Consider the following 22,745-nt stretch of genomic DNA (forward strand, 5'->3'; position numbering starts at 1 on the left):
GAAAAGGCAAATCATAACTCCTATGAGACAGACACCTCACACCTGTCAGACTATTCTCAAAAAGACAACAAAGAACAAGTATTGATGAAAATGTGGAGATAAGGAAACCATTGTACATAGTGGGAATATAAATTGGTGCAGCCACTACAGAAAACAGTAGGGAGGTTCCTCAAAAAAATACAAACAGAACTACCATACAAGATAGCAATTCAACTTCTATTTATCTGAAGAAAATGAAAACACTAATTTGAAAAACTGTAAGCATCCCTAGGTTCACTGTGGCATTACATATAATAGCTAATATATGGAAGCGATTTAAGTACCCATCAACTTAGATGTGATGTTTATATACACACAATGGAGATACAAGAAAAATAAGGTGTGGTTTATATATACGCAATGGAATATTACTCAGATATAAAAAAGAATGAAATCTTGCTATTTGGAACAACATGCATGGATTTAGTGGGTATTACACTAAGTCAGACAGAGATATACCACATGATTCCACTTTTCACATGTGGAATAAGCAAAGACATAAACAGAACAAAACAGAAACAGCCCCATAGATACAGATAACAATTGGTGGTTTCCAGAAGGATGGAGGATGGTGGGGTGGGATATCTAGGTAAAGGAGATTAAGAGGTATAAACTTTTAACTGTAAAATAAATATATCATGGTGCTATAATATACAGTATAGGGATTACAACTAATAATATTGCAGTAATTGCAGTAATATTGCAGTATGGTGACAGAGAGTAGCTGGATTTATCATGTGATCATTTCATAATGCATAAAAAACACTGAATCACTATGCTGGACACTTGAAATTAATAAATAATACTGCACACCTATTAGAATGACTAAAATTTAAAAATAACAAAACAAAAAAGTCTTGACAGTATCAAGTACTGATCAAGGTGCTGACACAGATGGGGCATATACTTACCATCCCATTCCCTGATACCTACAGATATTGATCTAAATGTAATGAAAATCTATGTTCACACAAAAATCTTTAAGTGAATGCTTACAGTGATTTTACTTATAGTCACACAAAACTATTTATAACCCAAATGTACCTCAACTGAAAACCAGACAAACAAAAACTACTCAGCAATCAAAAAGGAACGAACTACTGACATGAGAAAGAACATGAATGAATTTCAAGTACATGATTCTAAATGAAAGAAGCCAGACTAAAAAAGCTGTATACTATTTGATGCATTACATGACATTCTAGAAAGGTAAAATTACAGGAATGGAGAAGAGATTACTGGTTTCCAGAGACCAGATGGGAGTAGGAGGGAGTAACTGATTATGGTGGTACTAAAAGAGTATTTCTAAGAGGTAGAAATGTTCTGTATCTTAATTGGGGTGGTAGTTAACATGATTATGTGCTTGTCAAACTTCACAGAACTGTATAACCAAGAGAAAATTTCACTTAAGTAAATTTAAAACTAAACCTTAAAAATAATTTGGTACAGATAATTTTGACTATGTATTAGTAGATTAATATATTAATTCCTTTTTAAATTCCAATTTGAATTCTAAAAAGGAATGTCTCCATATTACAAAAAGAAAACGAAATTAACCCAAAATCTCTTCAATTTCATGAAGCCTGACAAGAGGTGAAGAAGCTGCAGAAGAAGAGTTTGAAGTGAACAGAAGTTAGTTCATAAGATTTAAGGAAAGAAGTTATCTTCTTAACATAAAAGTGCAGTGAAGTAGCAAGTACCAAAGTAGAGGTTATGGCAAGTTACTCAGGAGATCCAGCTAAGATACTAATAATTAAGGAAGGTGACTACACTAAACAACAGATATTTTTAATGCAGATGATGAAAGAGACCTGTGTTGAAAGAAGATGCCATCTAAGACTGAGCTAGAGAAGTCAATGCCAGTCTTCAAAGCTTCAAAGGACAGACTGACTCTCTTGTTAGGAGTTAATACAGCTGGTGACTTGATGTTGAAGCCAATGTTCATTTACCATACTGAAAATCCTGGGGCTCTTAAGAATTATGCTAAATCTACTTTGCCTGTGCTCTATAAATGGAACAACAAAGCCTGGATGACAGTACATCTGTTTACAACATGGTTTATTGAGTATCTTAAGCCCACTGCTTGGACCTACTACTCAGAAAAAAGAATCCTTTCAAAACATTACAGCTCACTGAGAGTGCACCTGGTTACCCAAGGGCTCTTGTGGTGATGTACAAAGAGATTAATGCTGTTTCCATGCCTGCTAATGCTACATCCATTCTGCAGACAAAGATCAAAGCGTCATTTCAACTTCCAAGTCTTATTTAAGAAATACATTTTGTAATAGTATACTGCCATAGATAGTGATCTCTCTGACAGATATGCACAAAGTCAATTTAAAACCGTCTGGAAAGGATTCACCATTCTGGATGCCATTAAAAACATTTGTGATTCATGGAAAGAGGTCAAAAATTTCAACATTAACAGGAGCTTGGAACAAATGATTTAGACATTACATAAACTTAGTTGATAAACCAACACCTGGGTTTCAGAGGATTGGTTCCACTTTTGAAGAGTTCTATTGTGGGTAAATTGCTATCAAAAAGCACCACATGCAACAAAGAAGTTTGTTTGTGAAAGGAAGAGTCAACTGATGGAGCAAACTTTATTACTCTTACTTTTAAAATTATCACAGTCACCTACTTCAGGAACCACCACCTTGATCAGTCAGCAGCAACCAACATGGAAGAAAGACTCTGCAACTACAAAGTTTATGAGTTGCTAAAAATTCAGATGATGGTTAGGATTTTTTAGCAATAAAATATTTTTAAATTAAGGTGTGTACTTCTTTTTTTAGACATAACTTATACATATATTAGGAAAACAAGAAAGTTACATGACTTACTTTTTTGGTAGTATACCAAACTCAGAGAATCTCCAAAGTTAAATAACCCAAAATAATACTCTAGGTTATCAATGCTTGCCTTATGTACTAAAACTATAGGTACATGGGGAAAAAAGAAGATTCATTCCAACTCAAGAAAGCATTAGTTTTGGGGAGCAGAAAAGGGGATGAAATTAGGGAATGGAGTTTTAACTAATCTGATCTATGCACACACACATTTTTAAAACAAACAGTACAAATATGACAAAACGTAACACTTACTAAATCTTGGTATTCAGCCATTTGTCTCTGAGTGTTAATGTGTTTAAAATACTTCACCAAAAAAAAACTGTTTGAGTTATAAAAGCTGGGCTTTTTGGCAATGACAGCTTAAATATTCTAGACATGATTCACAGAACTAGAGCACTGAGAAGAACTTCCATGTTAATAGTTCAAAACTGGAGTAAACTTAAACAATGCATAAAAGTAGAATACCTTGACAGAGTTTTGAACATAGAAGGCTAAGACTCATCAGGTCAATCTACAGCTGAGCATTTGGGGAAATTTCTTTTAATGGGGAATGTATCCCAGGTGTAGAAGGTTAGTTTGAAATTCAAAAATCAATTAATGTAACCTATTACATCAATACAATAAAGAAGAAAATTCATATGATCATATCAATAGATGAAGGAAAAGTGACAAAATCCAACAACTACTCAAGAGAAAAGCCATGAAGACAGTGGAACTTCATCTTGATTCTGATAACGAAGGAGTCTGGGTTGGGGGGGGCGGGGGTAGGTATGTGGGAATTCTATACTTTCCAGGCAATTCTGCTGCAAACCTAAAAGAGCTCTAAAAAATAAAACTCTTAAAAAAAAAAAAAGATGGGAGATGGGCACTGGAATGGCACAATGAAAAACTGGGTAAAAGAGGAATTACTGAAACAGCTCCATTAAAAAAAAAACATTTAGATAGCCACTAACTGTATTTTAAGTGGTGCTAGTGGTGGTTTAGGCACGGAGTTGTGTCCAACTCTTGAGACCCCATGGATTGTAGCCTGCCAGGCTCCTCTGTTCATGGGATTCTCCAGGCAAGATAACACTCTGAATACAAATTAACAGATGAATAGTCGTTCCTAATTTGGGCAGGATGGCCTGTGGTGGGAGAGCAGCAATTTAGAGACAAGTTAAAGAGGCATATTTTGTTTTGTTTTGGTTGTCAAAATGATTGCGGGGTTTCTGCTGGCTTTAATGTCAGTGGCCAAGGACGCTAAATATTCAGCAATATGCAAAACAGCTCTACAAGCAAAAGAATCATCCCTTCCAAAATGCAACCCCACTCCCACACTAGGGAGGTACAAAGGGAATTGATGGTATGATTTCTGACATTTAAGGAGACAAGTATAATACAGACAATTAATCCACATTATGTGAATATGCTTGCCAAATAACTAAGAGGATGTAAAAGAAATCTTTTTCTTTGCTTTACCATTAGGTAGTCAACTGCAGTCAATTCTTATTCTGAGCCAAATGAATCCTTGCTTCTGATTTTAAATTCTCATATTTTTCTGCTTCCCCTGACTCCTGGAAGCATCATTTTTATGTCAAAACTGTTCATAGTGAATACCAGATTTTCAAAGATGAAGCTAGATTTTAATAGTTCCTTTTCACCAACCTAGGAAGTTGGTGGACTAATTAAATGCTTGTGTTTTTTCTCTCTTTACTTCAATAAATTTCTTAGCATGATTCTAAGTACTGTTGTCTTTTTATTATACATTTATTGATACTCAGATAATCCTCTCAATATAAAGAGTACAGTCTTTTATTCAGATCAGAAAAAGAATACTGTTTCGAAAACTGTTTTCATTCCTTAGCCTTGTTTTGAAAATGACAGTTATATTATGAACCCATGATACCCAACGTCAGTACAATCGGTTTCAGCAATTCTTCCACTTTCTTCTGTGACAACTTTTTGGAGTATCATTCCAGACCTCTTTAATTTTGTGGTACCACATCTATTTTTTAAAATAATTTGTATTTATTTATGGCTATACTAGGTCTTTTTATCTTTTTTTTTCGGGGAGGGTATTAGTTCGAAAAGGTCTTATAGGTCTTCACTGAACCATTCAACTTCACCTTCTTCAGCGTTACTGGTTGGGGCATACACTTGGATTACCATAATACTGAATGGTTTGCCTTGGAAACGAACAGATTTGTCGTTTTTGAGATTGCATCCAAATGCTGCATTTCAGACTCTTTTGTTGACTATGATGGCTACTCCATTTCTTCTAAGGGATTCCTGCCCACAGTAGTAGATATAATGGTCATCTGAGTTAAATTCACCCATTCCAGTCCATCTTAGTTCACTGATTCCTAGAATGTCAACGTTCACTCTTGCCATTCTCTACTTGACCAATTCCAATTTGCCTTGATTCATGGATGTAACATTCCAGGTTCCTATGCAATTCTCCTCTTTACAGCATTGGACCTTGCTTCTACTACCAGTAACATCCATAACTGGATGTTGTTTCTGCTGTGGCTCCATCCCTTCGTTCTTTCTGGCGTTATCTCTCCACTGATCTCCAGTAGCATATTGGGAACCTACCGACCTGGCGAGTTCATCTTTCAGTGTCCTATCTTTTTGCCATTTCATACTGTTCATGGGGTTCTCAAGGCAAGAATACTGAAGTGGTTTCCCACTCCCTTCTCCAGTGGACCACATTCTGTCAGACCTCTCCACTATGACCCATCTGTCTTGGGTGGCCCCACATACAGCATGGCTTAGTTTCATTGAGTTAAACCTTTTAAAACTAACACCCAAAAAAGATGTCCTTTTCATTATAGGGGACTGGAATGCAAAAGTAGGAAGTCAAGAAACACCTGGAGTAACAGGCAAATTTGGCCTTGGAGTAAAGAATGAAGCAGGGCAAAGGCTAATAAGAGTTTTGCCAAGAGAATGCTCTGGTCATAACAAACATCCTCTTCCAACAACACAAGAGAAGACTCTACACATGGACATCATCAGATGGTCAACACTGAAATCATACTGATTATATTCTTTGCAGCCAAAGATGGAGAAGCTCTATATAGTCAACAAAAACAAGACCGGGAGCTGGCTGTGGCTCAGATCATGAACTTCTTATTGCCAAATTCAGACTGAAATTGAAGAAAGTGGGGAAAACCACTAGACCATTCAGGTATGACCTAGATCAAATCCCTTATGATTATACAGTGGAAGTGAGAAATAGATTTAAGGGACTAGATCTGATAGACAGAGTGCCAGATGAACCATGGGCGGAGGTTCCTGACATTGTACAGGAGACAGGGATCAAGACCACCCCCATGGAAAAGAAATGCAAGAAAGCAAAATGGTTGTCTGAGGAGGCCTTACAAATAGCTGTGAAAAGAAGAGAAGCCAAAAGCAAAAGGAGAAAAGGAAAGATATACCCATTTGAATGCAGAGTTCCAAAGAACAGCAAGGAGAGATAAGAAAGCCTTCCTCAGTGATCAATGCAAAGAAATAGAGGAAAACAATAGAATGGGAAAGACTAGAGATCTCTTCAAGAAAATCAGTGATATCAAGGGAATATTTCATGCAAAGATGGGCTCAATAAAGGACAGAAATGATAGGGACCTAACAGAAGCAGAAGATATTAAGAAGAGGTGGCAAGAATACAAAGAACTATACATATCTTCAAGATCCAGATAATCACGATGGTCTGATCACTCACCAAGAGCCAGACATCCTGGAATGTGAAGTCAAGTGGGCCTTAGGAAGCATCAGTATGAAAAAAGCTAGTGGAGGTGATGGAATTCCAGTTGAGCTATTTTATATCCTAAATAATGATGGTGTGAAAGTGCTGCACTCAATATGTCAGCAAACTTGGAAAACTCAGCAGTGGCCACAGGACTGGAAAAGGTCAGTTTTCATTCCAATCCCAAAGAAAGGCAATGCCAAAGAATGCTCAAACTACTGCACAGTTGCACTCATCTCACACGCTAGTAAAGTGATGCTCAAAATTCTCCAAGCCAATACGTGAATTGTGAACTTCCAGATGTTCAAGCTGGTTTTAGAAAAGGCAGAGGAACCAGAGGTCAAATTGCCAACATCTGTTGGATCATCAAAAAAGCAAGAGAATTCCAGAAAAACATCAATTTCTGCTTTATTGACTATGCCAAAGCCTTTGACTGTGTGGATCACAACAAACTGTGGTAAATTCTGAAAGAGATGGGAATACCAGAATACCTGACCTGCCTCTTGAGAAACCAGTATCCAGATCAGGAAACAACAGTTAGAACTGAACATGGAACAACAGACTGGTTCCAAATAGGAAAAGGAGTATGTCAAGGCTGTATATTGTCACCCTGCTTATTTAACTTCTATAAAGAGCACATCATGAGAAATGCTGGGCTGGAGGAAGCACAAGCTGGAATCAAGATTGCCAAAAGAAATATCAGTAACATCAGATATGCATATGACACCACTCTTATGACAGAAAGTGAAGAGGAACTAAAAAACCTCTTGATGAAAGTGGAAGAGGAGAGTGAAAAAGTTGGCTTAAAACTCAACATTCGGAAAACTAAGATCATGGCATCTGGTCCCATCACTTCATGGGAAATAAATGGGGAAACAGTGAAAACAGTGGCTGACTTTATTTTTCTGGGCTCCAAAATCACTGCAGATGGTGATTGCAGCCATGAAATTAAAAGACACTTACTCCTTGGAAGGAAAGTCATAACTAATCTAGACAGCATATTAAAAAGCAGAGACATTACTTTGTCAGCAAAGGTCCATCTAGTCAAGGCTATGGTTTTTCCAGTGGTCGTGTATGGATGTGAGAGTTGGACTATAAAGAAAGCTGAGCACTGAAGAATTGATGGTTTTGAATTCTGATGTTGGAGAAGACTCTTGAGAGTTCCTTGGACTGTAAGGAGATCCAGCCAGTCCATCCTAGAGGAGATCAGTCCTGGGTGTTCATTGGAGGGACTGATGCTGAAGCTGAAACTCCAATACTTTGGCCACCTGATGCGAAGAGCTGACTCATTTGAAAAGACTCTGATGCTGGGAAAGACTGAAGGCAGGAGGAGAAGGGGACTACAGAGGATGAGATGGCTGGATGGCATCACCGACTCAATGGACATGAATTTGGGTAAACTCCGGGAGTTGGTGATGGACAGGGAGGCCTGGCGTGCTGCAGTTCATGGGGTCGCAAAGAGTTGGACACGACTAAGCGACTGAACTGAACGTAACTGATGCTACGTCTTCGCTGCTGCACGGGCTACTCTCAAGTTGCAGCATGTGGGTTTGTCATTGTGGTGGCTCCTCTTTTTACAGAACATGAGCTTCAGGATGCATGGGTCAGTAGTTGAGGCACGTGGGCTCAGTAGTTGCAGCTCCAAGGCTCTAAAGCACAGGCTCTGTAATTGTGGCACAGGGGCTTAGTTACTCCATGGCAGCCAGAGTCCTCCCAGATCACGGATCAAATCTGTCTCCTTCATTGACAGGTGGATTCTTGACGCCTGAAGCCACCAGGGAAGCCCCACTTCTATCCTTTCCTTCCTTTAATACTATTTTTCCTATCGAATTGTGTTGTTATAAAAAATTTCAAATCACAGAAATGGATAATATAAACCATAGCACTCACCACTCAGATTTAACAAATGTTAATACTCACCCTTATTAGATTTGATCTAGTCTAAATGTTGGAAACTTCTGATCCTTCTCTGATCTTACCTCCCGAGGAGTAACCACATTCATGAAATTTGTGTTTAACCCTCAAATGTATTTTTTAATGTATTTTTTTATATTTTTATTTCATATATATGAATATATGGATCCACAAACAATATTTGACAATGTTCAAGGGTGTTTTAAATTTGCAAAAAAGGTACTTCATAGAATCCTGAAACTTACTATAAAACATTATACTTTTGAGACTCGTCAAATTTTGTTGAATTTTTAGTTACATCTCTTAAAATATAAGAATGTTCTCCCTCTCTGCTTTCAAACAGTCTTATGGTTTTATTCTTCTTAATAGCAGAGTTATTCTAATGTCAAATACCAAACAATTTAAACACTGTTGTGGTTTTAATTCTATCTAGTTTTCAGCTGTGAATCAACCTCTGAAGAATTCTAAATAATGTTCTACTTTTCAAAGTACGAGTTTTTATTATTTTTATTCACCAGAACTAAGTAGAGCTCTACTGATAAACCATGTATGCCAAATAACTAAAAGTGGATAAAAGGAGTATGAGGAGGCTTTGAGTAGCCAGGTGGTAGCTGACAAAAGTTTTGATTAACAAGTATCAAAAACAACTAGAACTTTAGGAAAGCAAAGGAGGAGTTCACTTAAAGGCGAATGCTTAAAGAAAAAAGGCAAGAATTCTAGCAGAGACATGAAAACAACAGTATATTTGGCAGCAGGACATCTTACTTTCTCAGTCCAACATTTTGAGAACAGCCTACACTTTTTCTATCTTTAAAATACAGCTTGCAAGCTAGGTTTATAAATGTAAAACTCTAGAAACTGTACACCAATATAGAGAATAATTTTTTCAAATTAACTCCACAACAGCTTTTTAGAACCTAGTAATAACCAATTTATACCCTAAGGGGATTTGAGAGACATGAAAATTGTAGTTATAAATAACAGACTACTTATAGGCACATACATATTGGAGAACAAAATAGATAAGAAAATTCGTTTGAATAATGCAGAAAATTCACATCTTAAGTAAAAGGGAAGGCAACTTTTAAAAATAAAATGAAGGAAACTGTGACATGAAAGAAATATTTACTGTTTGGTTGGCATCTACTTTGAATATCTGTTAAAGTCAGGGGCTTCCCTGGTGGCTCAGGGGTGAGGAATCTGTCTGCCACTGCAGGAGACGCGGGTTCAACCCTTGATCCAGAACATCCCATGTGACACAAGGCAGCTTGGGCTATACACCACAACTACTGAGCCTGGGCTCTAGAGCCTGGGAGATACAACTACTGCATTCATGTGCTGCAGCTCCTGAAGCCTGCAGCCCAGAGCTCCACAAGAGAAGCCACCACAATGAGAAGGCCACAATGCAACTAGTGAGCAGCCCCTGCTCTCTGCGACCAGAGACAAGCCCGTGAAAAAACGAAGACCCAGCAGAGCCAAAAATAAAAATAAGTAAATAAAATTACTTTTAAAAAATTCTAAGAAGCTGATCAAAAACATTTTTAAAGAGAGATACAGAAAGAATAAAGAGTTTGAAACAACAGAGGTCAGTACCTTCTAACAGAAAATAGTAACAAAGAAAACAAATATTAAGCATTCAAATTGTTTTAAAAATCAGTTTTATAGATGTGGCAAATCAATGCTTTCAGCAGAAAGTATCATTACATAGAACTGGCCATGTATTGTCATGCAATTTAAGCAAAAGGTGTCCAACTGTTTACTTTAAAAAGTGAAATTTGGGGACTTCCCTGGTGGTCCTGGGGTTAAGAAACCTTCAAATGCAGGGGACACCGGGGACATCCGTGATCAGAGAACTAAGACCCCACCGGTCACAGGAAGCCTGCATGCCTCGATTAGAGAACTCGCAGAATGCACTATTGAGCCTGCCTGCCGCAACTACTAAGCCTGCCAGTTCCAACTAGAGCAAAGTCCACGAATTGCAATGAAGGGCCTGCATGCCACAATTAAGACCCAATGCAGCCAAAAACAAATACATAAAGTTTTTTTAACTGAAATTTTGTCACCTATGTTTTGTTCTTGGAGTAAAAATGTCCATTTTGACTCTAAAAAGATTAAAAAAAAAAAAAAACACTTTGAAAAAGAATGAGCATATGTTTCCAAAGGTCTCAATGGCTTATCTATAATGCCTTAAGAAATATATAAAACCAAAGCTTGCTAAAATCATAAGTATTTATTTGTATTACTTTCTTTCCTTCTAAAAAAAATCATTAAATATACACACTGCTGAAGAAATCAACAAAAATATGATTGTCATGAGAAACAGTTATCTTACAACCATGTAAATGAGCTACACTAATAGAGATTCACTATAACAGAGTTAGGGTGTTATACTAATACAGATTCACAATGATAGAGCTAGGGTTTCGCCGAGGGCTTAGTGGTAAAGAATCCACCTGCAATGCAGGGGACGAGGGTTCAATCCCTGGCTCAGGAAGATCCCTGGAGGAGAAAATGGCAACTCACTCCAGAATTCTTGCCTGGGAAATCCCATGGACAGAGGAGCCTGGTGCGTTACAGTCCAAGGGGTTGCAAAGAGCAGGATACAACTGAGCATGCACACATAACAGAGCTGAGATCAAGAGTCATCAAGTGAGACTTTACTAAGGAAATTTATTATGTTGAAAATTTTACCTAAGAAATGGTTAAAATTTTTCACATATTATCTACTGTTCTAAAACCAGATCTCCACTTACGATCTATCTTGAAATGAATGTCTTACTATAGTACATATAGGGAACATACATTAATAAATAAATACTGATTTGGGGGCAATATATACATAGCAGTAAACTAGATGTCACATGAAATCTTAAAATATTTACAAGACAATTGTCATGCACTGGAAGTCTGTAAAACAAATAACTACAGAGCACGTTCTTCATGAAAAAGTTGTGTCAGATACTGGGGATGAAACGATGAACAAAGACCTCCACCACATGAACAATAAATAAATGAAACAGGATGCCCATTGGCACATGTGCCCAAATGTACTAAGGCTGTTATTCTAGCTCAAAAGCTCACAACATGAAGTTTAATCTCATTCATTATTTTGCATCAGATGCTAATAATACTAGGGGGTCTGTAAATAGATAGACAAATGATAAATCTATTCTGAAAATAGGAGCAATTTGGCAGACACTGGTGTACAGGGTACTAGAAAAGTATATTCTCCCTCTAAAACTTCAAACTGATATTTAACACTTTTAAAAAAGAAGGGAAGGAGGGAGGGAGCTGAGGGAAGAATATAGGTCAATTTATATATTTATTGCTATTAGAAAGGAGAATTTATACTACTCTGAACCTTTCAAGAGATGTCCACATGTAAAGCTGTACATGCTGTCTAGTTTACACAATCTCCAAACTCAAGTCCACCACGGTTTACAGAGATATGTAAAAGGGCTTTGAAAGGTATTATACATATAGAAATGACTTTTCTGAAGATTTGAAACAAGTAACTAGCAATACTACTTTTAAGTAAAAAGTATACAAAAGAACACACCATGATGATAATACAGCAAACAGAAGTTTAAAAAATCAAATTTAAAATGAAACGAACCACTGCTTCCAAACAAAAACTCTCTACTTCTAAAAAGGATTAGTTATAGTGGATTTTTACTTTGTTTTCCTAGCCTCAGAGCAAGTACTATAAAAGTATTCAGTATCTTAACAAGATACTAGGTTACACAAGGTCAGATTGTCACCAAGCCTCTTATAAATCAGGCCTCTTGCCAAACTGATTTCCTGCAAATAAACTTCTCTTACATATATGAAAGTTTTCAACATTGGTATGCCAGTAGTATCTTGATAAATTCTACTTAATCAGAAATAAACAAGGAAACTAAATGAGTAGTCATCTTAGTCTTACTCTAACATTCTGCTCATCTTCCTAATAGCAATCCTTATCAAAATTTAGGATTAACATTTACATTAACATTAGACTAAAACTTGATTAAAAGTAAACAACAGAATTAAAGATGGCAGGTAGAATTTCTGGAAATGAGATTATAAAGTACTTACTCAAAAAACTTGATCACAGTATCTACAATTTGACCTTATCATTTCCTTGATTTTCATTTGCCTTTTTTTCTTTATTTTATATTTCTTTTTTTAAAAATTTTATTTAGTTATTTTTTTTTCAGTGGGTTTTGTCATACATTGATATGAATCAGCCATAGAGTTACACGTATTCCCCATCCCGATCCTCCCTCCCACCTCCCTCTCCACCCGATTCCTCTGGGTCTTCCCAGTGCACCAGGCCCGAGCACTTGACTCATGCATCCCACCTGGGCTGGTGATTTGTTTCACCATAGATAATACATGTTATTCTTTCGAAACATCCCACCCTCACCTTCTCCCACAGAGTTCAAAAGTCTATTCTGTACTTCTGTGTCTCTTTTCCTGTTTTGCATATAGGGTTATCGTTACCATCTTTCCAAATTCCATATATATGTGTTAGTATACTGTAATGTTCTTTATCTTTCTGGCTTACTTCACTCTGTATAATGGGCTCCAGTTTCATCCATCTCATTAGAACTGATTCAAATGAATTCTTTTTAATGGCTGAGTAATATACCATGGTGTATATGTACCACAGGTTCCTTATCCATTCATCTGCTGATGGGCATCTAGGTTGCTTCCATGTCCTGGCTATTATAAACAGTGCTGCCATGAACACTGGGGTGTACGTGTCTCTTTCAGATCTGGTTTCCTCGGTGTGTATGCCCAGAAGTGGGATTGCTGGGTCATATGGCAGCTCTATTTCCAGTTTTTTAAGAAATCTCCACACTGTTTTCCATAGTGGCTGTACTAGTTTGCATTCCCACCAACAGTGTAAGAGGGTTCCCTTTTCTCCACACCCTCTCCAGCATTTATTGCTTGTAGACTTTTGGATAGCAGCCATCCCGACTGGCGTGTAATGGTACCTCATTGTGGTTTTGATTTGCATTTCTCTGATAATGAGTGATGTTGAGCATCTTTTCATGTGTTAGCCATCTGTATGTCTTCTTTGGAGAAATGTCTGTTTAGTTCTTTGGCCCATTTTTTGATTGGGTCATTTATTTTTCTGGAATTGAGCTTCAGGAGTTGCTTGTATATTTTTGAGATTAATCCTTTGTCTGTTTCTTCATTTGCTATTATTTTCTCTCAATCTGAGGGCTGTCTTTTCACCTTACTTATAGTTTCCTTTGTTGTGCAAAAGCTTTTAAGTTTCATTAGGTCCCATTTGTTTATTTTTGTTTTTATTTCCAATATTCTGGGAGGTGGGTCATAGAGGATCTTGCTGTGATTTATGTTGGAGAGTGTTTTGCCTATGTTCTCCTCTAGGAGTTTTATAGTTTCTGGTCTTACATTTAGATCTTTAATTCACTTTGAGTTTATTTTTGTGTATGGTGTTAGAAAGTGTTCTAGTTTCATTCTTTTACAAGTGGTTGACCAGTTTTCCCAGCACCACCTGTTAAAGAGGTTGTCTTTTTCCATTGTATATCCTTGCCTCCTTTGTCAAAGATAAGGTGTCCATAGGTTCGTGGATTTATCTCTGGGCTTTCTATTCTGTTCCATTGATCTATATTTCTGTCTTTGTGCCAGTACCATACTGTCTTGATGACTGTGGCTTTGTAGTAGAGCCTGAAGTCAGGCAGGTTGATTCCTCCAGTTCCATTCTTCTTTCTCAAGATTACTTTGGCTATTCGAGGTTTTTTGTATTTCCATACAAATTGTGAAATTATTTGTTCTAGTTCTGTGAAAAATACCGTTGGTAGCTTGATAGGGATTGCACTGAATCTATAGATTGCTTTGGGTAGAATAGCCATTTTGACAATATTGATTCTTCCAATCCATGAACACGGTATATTTCTCCATCTGTTTGTGTCCTCTTTGATTTCTTTCATCAGTGTTTTATAGTTTTCTATGTATAGGTCTTTTGTTTCTTTAGGTAGATATACTCCTAAGTATTTTACTCTTTTTGTTGCAATGGTGAATGGTATTGTTTCCTTAATTTCTGTTTTTTCATTGTTAGTATATAGGAATGCAAGGGATTTGTGTGTGTTGATTTTATACCCTGCAACTTTACTATATTCATTGATTAGCTCTAGTAATTTTCTGGAAGAGTCTTTAGGGTTTTCTGTATAGAGGATCATGTCATCTGCAGTGAGAGTTTCACCTCTTCTTTTCCTATCTGGATTCCTTTTACTTCTTTTTCTGCTCTGATTGCTGTGGCCAAAACTTCCAACACTATGTTGAATAGCAGTGGTGAGAGTGGGCATCCTTGTCTTGTTCCTGATTTCAGAGGAAATGCTTTCAATTTTTCACCATTGAGAGTGATGCTTGCTGTAGGTTTGTCATATATAGCTTTTATTATGTTAAGGTATGGTCCTTCTATTCCTGCTTTCTGGAGAGTTTTAATCATAAATGAGTGTTGAATTTTGTCAAAGGCTTTCTCTGCATCTATTGAGATAATCATATGGTTTTTATCTTCCAAATTGTTTTTTTTTTTACTTTACTTTTATTTGCATTTATTTTCTGCGGCATTTATTCCCGGGCCATAAGGTTTTGTTTCTTCAGTTTCTTCTGGGATATCTTTTTCTTCTGTGCAACCTCCTCTTCTGGTTTAGGAACAATCTGTTCTTTTTCAGTAAGGATCATCTCAATGTGGCAGGGAGAGCTCATGTAGGGGTTGATCCCACCGTGAGCTCTGTAAGTCCTGCACCGCATCTTGGGGGCTTTGTTCACTTGGATGTGCTCAATGACCAGAGAATCTACATCTAAGCCCTTAAGTTCAGCATTACTTTCTGCATTTTTGAGCACGTGTAGTAAAAATTCAGCACTCTTTTTGGGCCACCGACACTGCGTCCAGCCCCACTGTTTGGCCTGTGCACACCTACCAACTCCACCATTGTAACGACGGAATGGCACACATTGCTTCTTTAAAGTGACATCCTTCAGATACTTGGTGGCTTTTCGGATATGCATACCCTTTATGGCCTGGGCAGTCTCACGAGTGTTCTTAAAGTGAACATGAAGATTTGAACCTCTTGATTTGCATGATTTTGTGGGGTTTTCTGGGTCGAGTGAATAGCGCACCATTTTTAAGGGTCAGCTCTGGCCGCTTACCGGAAAAAGCCCAAATTGTTAATGTGGTGTATTAAGTTGATTGATTTGCGGATATTAAAGAATCCTTGCATTCCTGGGATAAAGCCCACTTGGTCATGGTGTATGATTTTTTTTAATAAGTTGTTGGATTCTGTTTGCTAAAATTTTGTTAAGGATTTTTGCATCTATGTTCATCAGTGATATTGGCCTATAGTTTTGTTTTTTTGTGGCATCTTTGTCTGGTTTTGGAATTAGGGTGATGGTGGCCTCATAGAATGAGTTTGGAAGTTTACCTTCATCTGCAATTTTCTGGAAGAGTTTGAGTAAGATAGGTGTTAGCTCTTCTCTAAATTTTTGGTAGAATTCAGCTGTGAAGCCATCTGGTCCTGGGCTTTTGTTTGCTGGAAGATTTTTTATTACACTTTCAATTTCCTTGCTTGTGATGGTTCTGTTAAGATCTTCTATTTCTTCCTGGTTCAGTTTTGGAAAGTTATACTTTTCTAAGAATTTGTCCATTTCCTCCAAGTTGTCCATTTTATTGGCATAGAGCTGTTGGTAGTAGTCTCTTATGATCCTTTGCATTTCAGTGTTGTCTGTTGTGATCTCAGCCTTTTCATTTCTAATTTTGTTAATTTGGTTCTTCTCTCTTTGTTTCTTAATGAGTCTTGCTAATGGTTTGTCAATTTTGTTTATTTTTTCAAAAAACCAGCTTTTAGCTTTGTTGATTTTTGCTATGGTCTCTTTAGTTTCTTTTGCATTTATTTCTGCCCTAATTTTTAAAATTTCTTTCCTTCTGCTAACCCTGGGGTTCTTCATTTCTTCCTTCTCTAATTGCTTTAGGTGTAGAGTTAGGTTATTTATTTGGCTTTTTTCTTGTTTCTTGATGTAAGCCTGTAATGCTATGAACCTTCCCCTTAGCACTGCTTTTACAGTGTCCCATAGGTTTTGGGTTGTTGTGTTTCCATTTTCATTTATTTCTATACATATTTTGATTTCTTTTTTGATTTCTTCTATGATTTGTTGGTTATTCAGAAGTGTGTTATTTAGCCTCCATATGTTTGAATTTTTAACAATTTTTTTCCTGTAATTGAGATCTAATCTTACTGCACTGTGGTCAGAAAAGATGACTGGAATGATTTCCATTTTTCTGAATTTTCCAAGACCAGATTTATGGCCCAGGATGTGATCTATTCTGGAGAAGGTTCCGTGTGCACTTGAGAAAAAGGTGAAGTTGATTGTTTTGGGGTGAAATGTCCTATAGATATCAATTAGGTCTAGCTGGTCCATTGTGTCATTTAAGGTTTGTGTTTCCTTGTTAATTTTCTGTTTAGTTGATCTATCCATAGTTGTGAGTGGGGTATTAAAGTCTCCCACTATTATTGTGTTACTATTAATTTCCTCTTTCATACTCGTTAGCGTTTGCCATACATATTGCGGTGCTCCTATGTTGGGTGCATATATAATTGTTATATCTTCTTGGATTGATCCTTTGATCATTATGTAGTGTCCTTCTTTGTCTCTTTTCACATCCTTTATTTGAAAGTCTATTTTATCTGATATGAGTATTGCGACTCCTGCTTTCTTTTGGTCTCCGTTTGCATGAAATATTTTTTTCCAGCCCTTCACTTTTAGTCTGTATGTGTCTCTGGTTTTGAGGTGGGTCTCTTGTAGACAGCATATATAGGGGTCTGGTTTTTGTATCCATTCAGCCAATCTTTGTCTTTTGGTTGGGGCATTCAATCCATTTACATTTAAGGTAATTATTGATAGGTGTGGTCCCGTTGCCATTTACTTTGTTGTTTTGGGTTCACGTTTATACCACCTTTCTGCATTTCCTGTCTAGAGAAGATCCTTTAGCATTTGTTGAAGAGCTGGTTTGGTGGTGCTGAATTCTCTCAGCTTTTGCTTGTTTGTAAAGCTTTTGAATTCTCCTTCATATCTGAATGAGATCCTTGCTGGGTACAGTAATCTAGGTTGTAGGTTATTCTCTTTCATTACTTTAAGTATGTCCTGCCATTCCCTTCTGGCCTGGAGGGTTTCTATTGATAGAGATCAGCTGTTATCCTTATAGGAATCCCTTTGTGTGTTATTTGTTGTTTCTCCCGATTAAAAGTAAACAACAGAATTAAAGATGGCAGGTAGAATTTCTGGAAATGAGATTATAAAGTACTTACTCAAAAAACTTGATCACAGTATCTACAATTTGACCTTATCATTTCCTTGATTTTCATTTCCAAAATTCTTCAAACGATGTAAAAGGACCTTCTTGACTGAGTGACTACCGATACTCCCAGCTTCATCCAGACAAAAACGACAGAGTACCATTCCCTTTCTCATCTTACCATGCATGCTGTTTCTTTTGCCTAGAAGGCCTCATTTACTTAACCTCTGTTCATCTCTACATTTCTCCTTCAAAGACTCTCTCCCTGTTCAACCCAGAACTGGGTGGGGGGATCTGCTTTCATATTCTCCATAGCATTCTTTACACAACCTCCATTTCTTTTCCTTGTATGTGCCTGAATTATTCAACAAATTGTCAAGTTCTAAATAAGAGCAGGGGCTGAGTTCTTGTTCACCACTGTGACTTCAGCACATGGTATTATATCAAAAGCATTCAATATATGCTCACTGAATAGGTGAAAGATTAATGTGTTTCCCTCCCTTATTTTTTGCCTAGGACAAGAAGTACAATTTTTTTTCAACAGTGGGGCACACCAGCAAAATGAAACCCTATGCCCATGCAAAATCAAGTGTAATATCAGCTTTGTTTACAATGGCCCCCAAATGGAAACTAACCAAGTGTAAATAAATTGGTAGACAGATCAACAAAATGGAATATATCCAAATAAATATTAATGAGCAGCAAAAGGAATAAACTATTGACACATGCAATAATGTGGATAAATTTCAATTATCACTGTGTTAGTGATAGATACTATATATGATAAAGTTTCATATGATTTCACTAATATGAAATCCTAGAAAATAAAAGAAATTTAAAGTAGATCAGTGCTTGCCTGCTACTAGAGGTAGAAGAAAAAAATGACTACAAAGAACACAAGGAATTTTTAGGGGGATGATGAAAACTTTCTGTATGCTGATTGTGGGGGAAGGATTTCATAAGCATACACAATTATAAAACTTCATCAAACTGCACAGTTTAAATACATGCAGTTCCTCAACTGGGTCTATTTTCAAAAAGACAAGTACACAGAATAAAACTGAACAAGAACAGGACAACATAGCTCAGAGGAGTTTTTTCAGGCATGTTGTGAAATGATATATACAAATGTTTTCCTGAGCCACAGAATCTTATGTCTAATCTGTAATCCTCTTAAAAGCTGGTTCTATGAATGAATATAAATTTTCCCTTGGTGTTGTTGGCAGGAATTTTTTTAAGACCTTCACTGCTTATCTAAATAATCCAAGAGTCACATAACATCCATTTTTCAGTAGCTGTAATATATTTATCTGTGCTGGAAAAGTCTAAATGCCTTATCTTTACCCTGGAACAAAGTTCAGGGACTAGTTCTGGGTATGCTGTGTGTTTGGCTTCTGTTTATCTAAGTGTCAAAATGAACTATCTAAAATAAACAACACAGGAACCTTGCAATAATGGAGCAAGTAACTGGATAACTGAAGCAACAGTATCCTGTTCTTGGAACACAAATTTCTCAGGGCAAACATAACTGGGATTTCAGAGTATCACTACAAAAAGAGTGTCTTAACAGAAATGTTTCTAAAAAATTTGGTGTAAACTCAGATTTCTAAATTCAATTATAATAAATCAAGTACTGACGTTTCTTCTTACGAAAAGTTAAAAAATTACCTTTTAACTTATAAATTTCTTTATCCAGATTACAACAGATTAAATTGTCATTCTGCTGTGCATTCCCATAATGTCAAAGAGAGAGCGAAGTGGGAAGATTACAGTCTTCGAAAGGTGCCTCTTTAGGACGTTCCTGAGTTTGATGCTATGGTGGGAGTCCCTGAAACTACGCAAGGACTCACAGGGCTCGGCATATCATCGTACTCGTGGGCATAGTTTACTAAAGCAGATAATCCAGAACCAAAGTCAGCAAAGGGAAAAGCTTTACAAGGTGATGTCTAGAGGAAACCAGGTACAACCTTCCAAGGGTCTTCTCCCCACAGAGCCACAGAAGATGCACTTAATTCCTCCAGCACCGAACTGTGACAACATGTGTGAAATGTCTAACCAAGGAAGCTCATTAGAGACTCAGTGTCCCACAGTTTTATCAGGGTCACGTACAGAGCCTCTGCCTGGCACACACAAAAATGCCAGACTCTGAGAAGAAAAGGAGGTGCTCGACATAAACCATATTGTTTGTGCAAATACTTCAAGCATAGTAAACCACTCTTATCAGTTATGAAATGGTGAGAACACTCCCAGAATTCAATTTTTTTTCTCAGATGCTGGCCAAGGGCCAATCTTATAAGCAGATCTTTCTAAGGAGAGCAATCTTGCTGTGTTAACTCCTTTTCTGCATAGATTCTGAAAGAGAAAAGCAACCAAATGCTGATTAAAACACACACAAACATTTTGAGCACTGGGTTGCAAGGCTAACCAGCTGTCTGAACTGACACGGGCCTCAAAACACTGTGTTGCCAGATTGACCAGCTGTCCAACTGGACATAGGGTCCCAGGTCACTAGTTCAAATAATCAGACATGGGGCCCCAGGTCACTAATTCAAATAATCTCCTGATGAAACATGGCTGATGCGAAATATTATACAACTTTAAAGATAAATCACAGAATATATCAGATAAATTCTCTCTCAAAAAACAGGCAAAAAATAATAGGTTTATCTTCACTGCAATTATTACCATCATTTATTAATGTTGCAATGTTGTAGCAGTGGTGGTAGCCAAAAGGAGAAAACCCAAGTAAACTTTCTCTGTCCACAGAGATGCCCAGCTGACTGAGGGGAAAAAAATACCACACACACTCAACAACAATTCTGGACTGACAAAAACGCCTCAGGTAATCCAAGCTCCTGCGAACAGCAGTGACATACATTGTTCTCCCCCAATTCACAGCAACAGGAAACCACAGGCTGCATAACAATCAGTCATTAAAGAGTCACTCAAATATTTATTAAGTACCTGTTAACATGCCAAGCACTGTTCTAAATCTGGAGATAGGGTAGGAATAAGACAGACTATATACATATAAAGTAATAGATAGTGAGTCTGCCTTCAAGATGCTAATATTCTACTGACAGAAATATAAAAGTCATAAAACTATAAACAAATAAATATGTAAGAATTTCATAGGATGGTTGTGAATGACTCAAGTTTTTCCTCCTAAGCTGCAATCAGTGGTCATTCTCAGGAACTACTCTTTCAGGAGTAAATTTTAAAACATTCTAAAAGTAGTCTTTATCTATATACTTTGCCAGTTTTCCAAAAGAGCAATTTAGTGTTTTACATAAAAAATTTTAATGCAGGTGTTCTTAAGCCCCCAAATTCCCTTTCAAATTTTTATGCTAGGAAATAAAGAACCATTATGTAAATATGTAAAAAGAAAACTTACTGGAGCATTGCTTGTAATAGTAAAAATTGGAAACAATCAGTTCTCTGCTGATAAACATTTAAGTTACCAAAATCAGATACATACAAAAACAAAATACTATGCAGACATAAAAAATTATTTAGATTTGATTTCCTGATATAGGTGGGGGGGACGATGATATATTTAACAGAAAAGATGATATTAAACACTGGTGTATCATAATTTCATTTTGGAAATTTATGTGGGCAGGAAGAGAAGGAGGAGGAAAGAATGTGTGTGTGTAAAAAAAAGTCTGGAAGGATATATTCCAAAATATTGTGCGATTATGACTTAGCACTGTTAACACATTCTTTACTGCATTAAACTAATAGGATATCAAAACTGGAGGCCAAAAAGACCCATTATTATGTTATATAGAGATGATCAATCAGCAAAAACGGAAGCAGATGTAGTATTTCGTGAACATAATTATGAAGAATTTTCTCACGAGTATATTAATCTTCAAGCTTAAAATTCTTCACAATTATGTTTATATATCTTAAAAATACTTATTTACAAAAGGACACAGATAGTATTTTAAAGTATATGGTGACAGACTATAACTAGGATGTCACTTAACTACTACTCCTAAAAATGCCTAATTCACTACAAATGTTACTTGTTTTTTATTTTTTAAAATTAAAAAACCTAAGGTATATTTCTAAATGGAGAGTTAATTATAGGGGTAAAGAGGGGTAAATAAAAAAGGAATGTTCAATCAAAGATTCTACTGATCAAATTTCTAGTACTCAAAAAAACACGCACAAAAAACAGAACAAAACAAATACTGGCACCCCTCATAAAAAATTTCTACCCAAAAGAGTTTCACATATGAACATACTAAGGTCTTCAAAGTCATGATATATATAAACTGACACACCAAAAAAAACAACCTGGGAAAGAATGCAGAGCAACTGGAACTCTCATAACATTACTGGTGAAATGCAAAACAGTACAGTCACTTTGGAAAAGTCGAGCAGTTTACCAATGTACACAGCAATTTCTGTCCTCCATGAAATGGAAAACATACCAGTATTCAAGATATTCATTTATAACAGCATTATCCACAATGGCTTAAAGAATACTACTCAATAAAGGAACTACATATGCATGCAGTAACATGGGTAAATATAATGGGGCTTTCCCCAGTGGCACATTGATAAAAAATCTCAGGAAGATCTCCTGGAGAAGGAAATGGCAACCCACTCCAGTATTCTTGCCTGGAAAATCCCATGGACAGAGGAGCCTGGCAGGCTACAGTCCATGGAGTCCCAAAGAGTTGGACACGATTGAGCAACTGAGACACATGAAATACTAGAGACAAATAAAAAAATGTCTAATCACTATCAGAGTCATTTATTTTTAAAGATGAAAAAGCATAAGATATACTTCTGAATGAACAGTTAATTCTACATTAGTTAAATTTATGATACTAATCAATAAATTGATTTCACATATATTAAATACTGAAGATAAAATCATAGAAAATGTATC

The 22,745-nt window shown here is 36.6% G+C and overlaps 2 protein-coding genes across 2 annotated transcripts in view; both read right to left on the reverse strand.

The window, feature by feature from the left end:
- The window catches only part of BMPR2 (bone morphogenetic protein receptor type 2), a 153,254-nt gene that overhangs the window by 70,536 nt on the left and 59,973 nt on the right, over window positions 1-22,745 (reverse strand). The window lies entirely within an intron of this gene.
- On the reverse strand, window positions 15,069-15,706 carry LOC136163256 (large ribosomal subunit protein uL22-like). The gene has a single exon (XM_065927698.1). The coding sequence runs from the start codon at window positions 15,670-15,672 to the stop codon at window positions 15,118-15,120; it is 555 nt and encodes a 184-aa protein (XP_065783770.1). The 5' UTR covers window positions 15,673-15,706; the 3' UTR covers window positions 15,069-15,117.

Source organism: Muntiacus reevesi, chromosome 3 (genome assembly GCF_963930625.1).
Source record: "Muntiacus reevesi chromosome 3, mMunRee1.1, whole genome shotgun sequence".
NCBI lineage: Eukaryota > Metazoa > Chordata > Mammalia > Artiodactyla > Cervidae > Muntiacus > Muntiacus reevesi.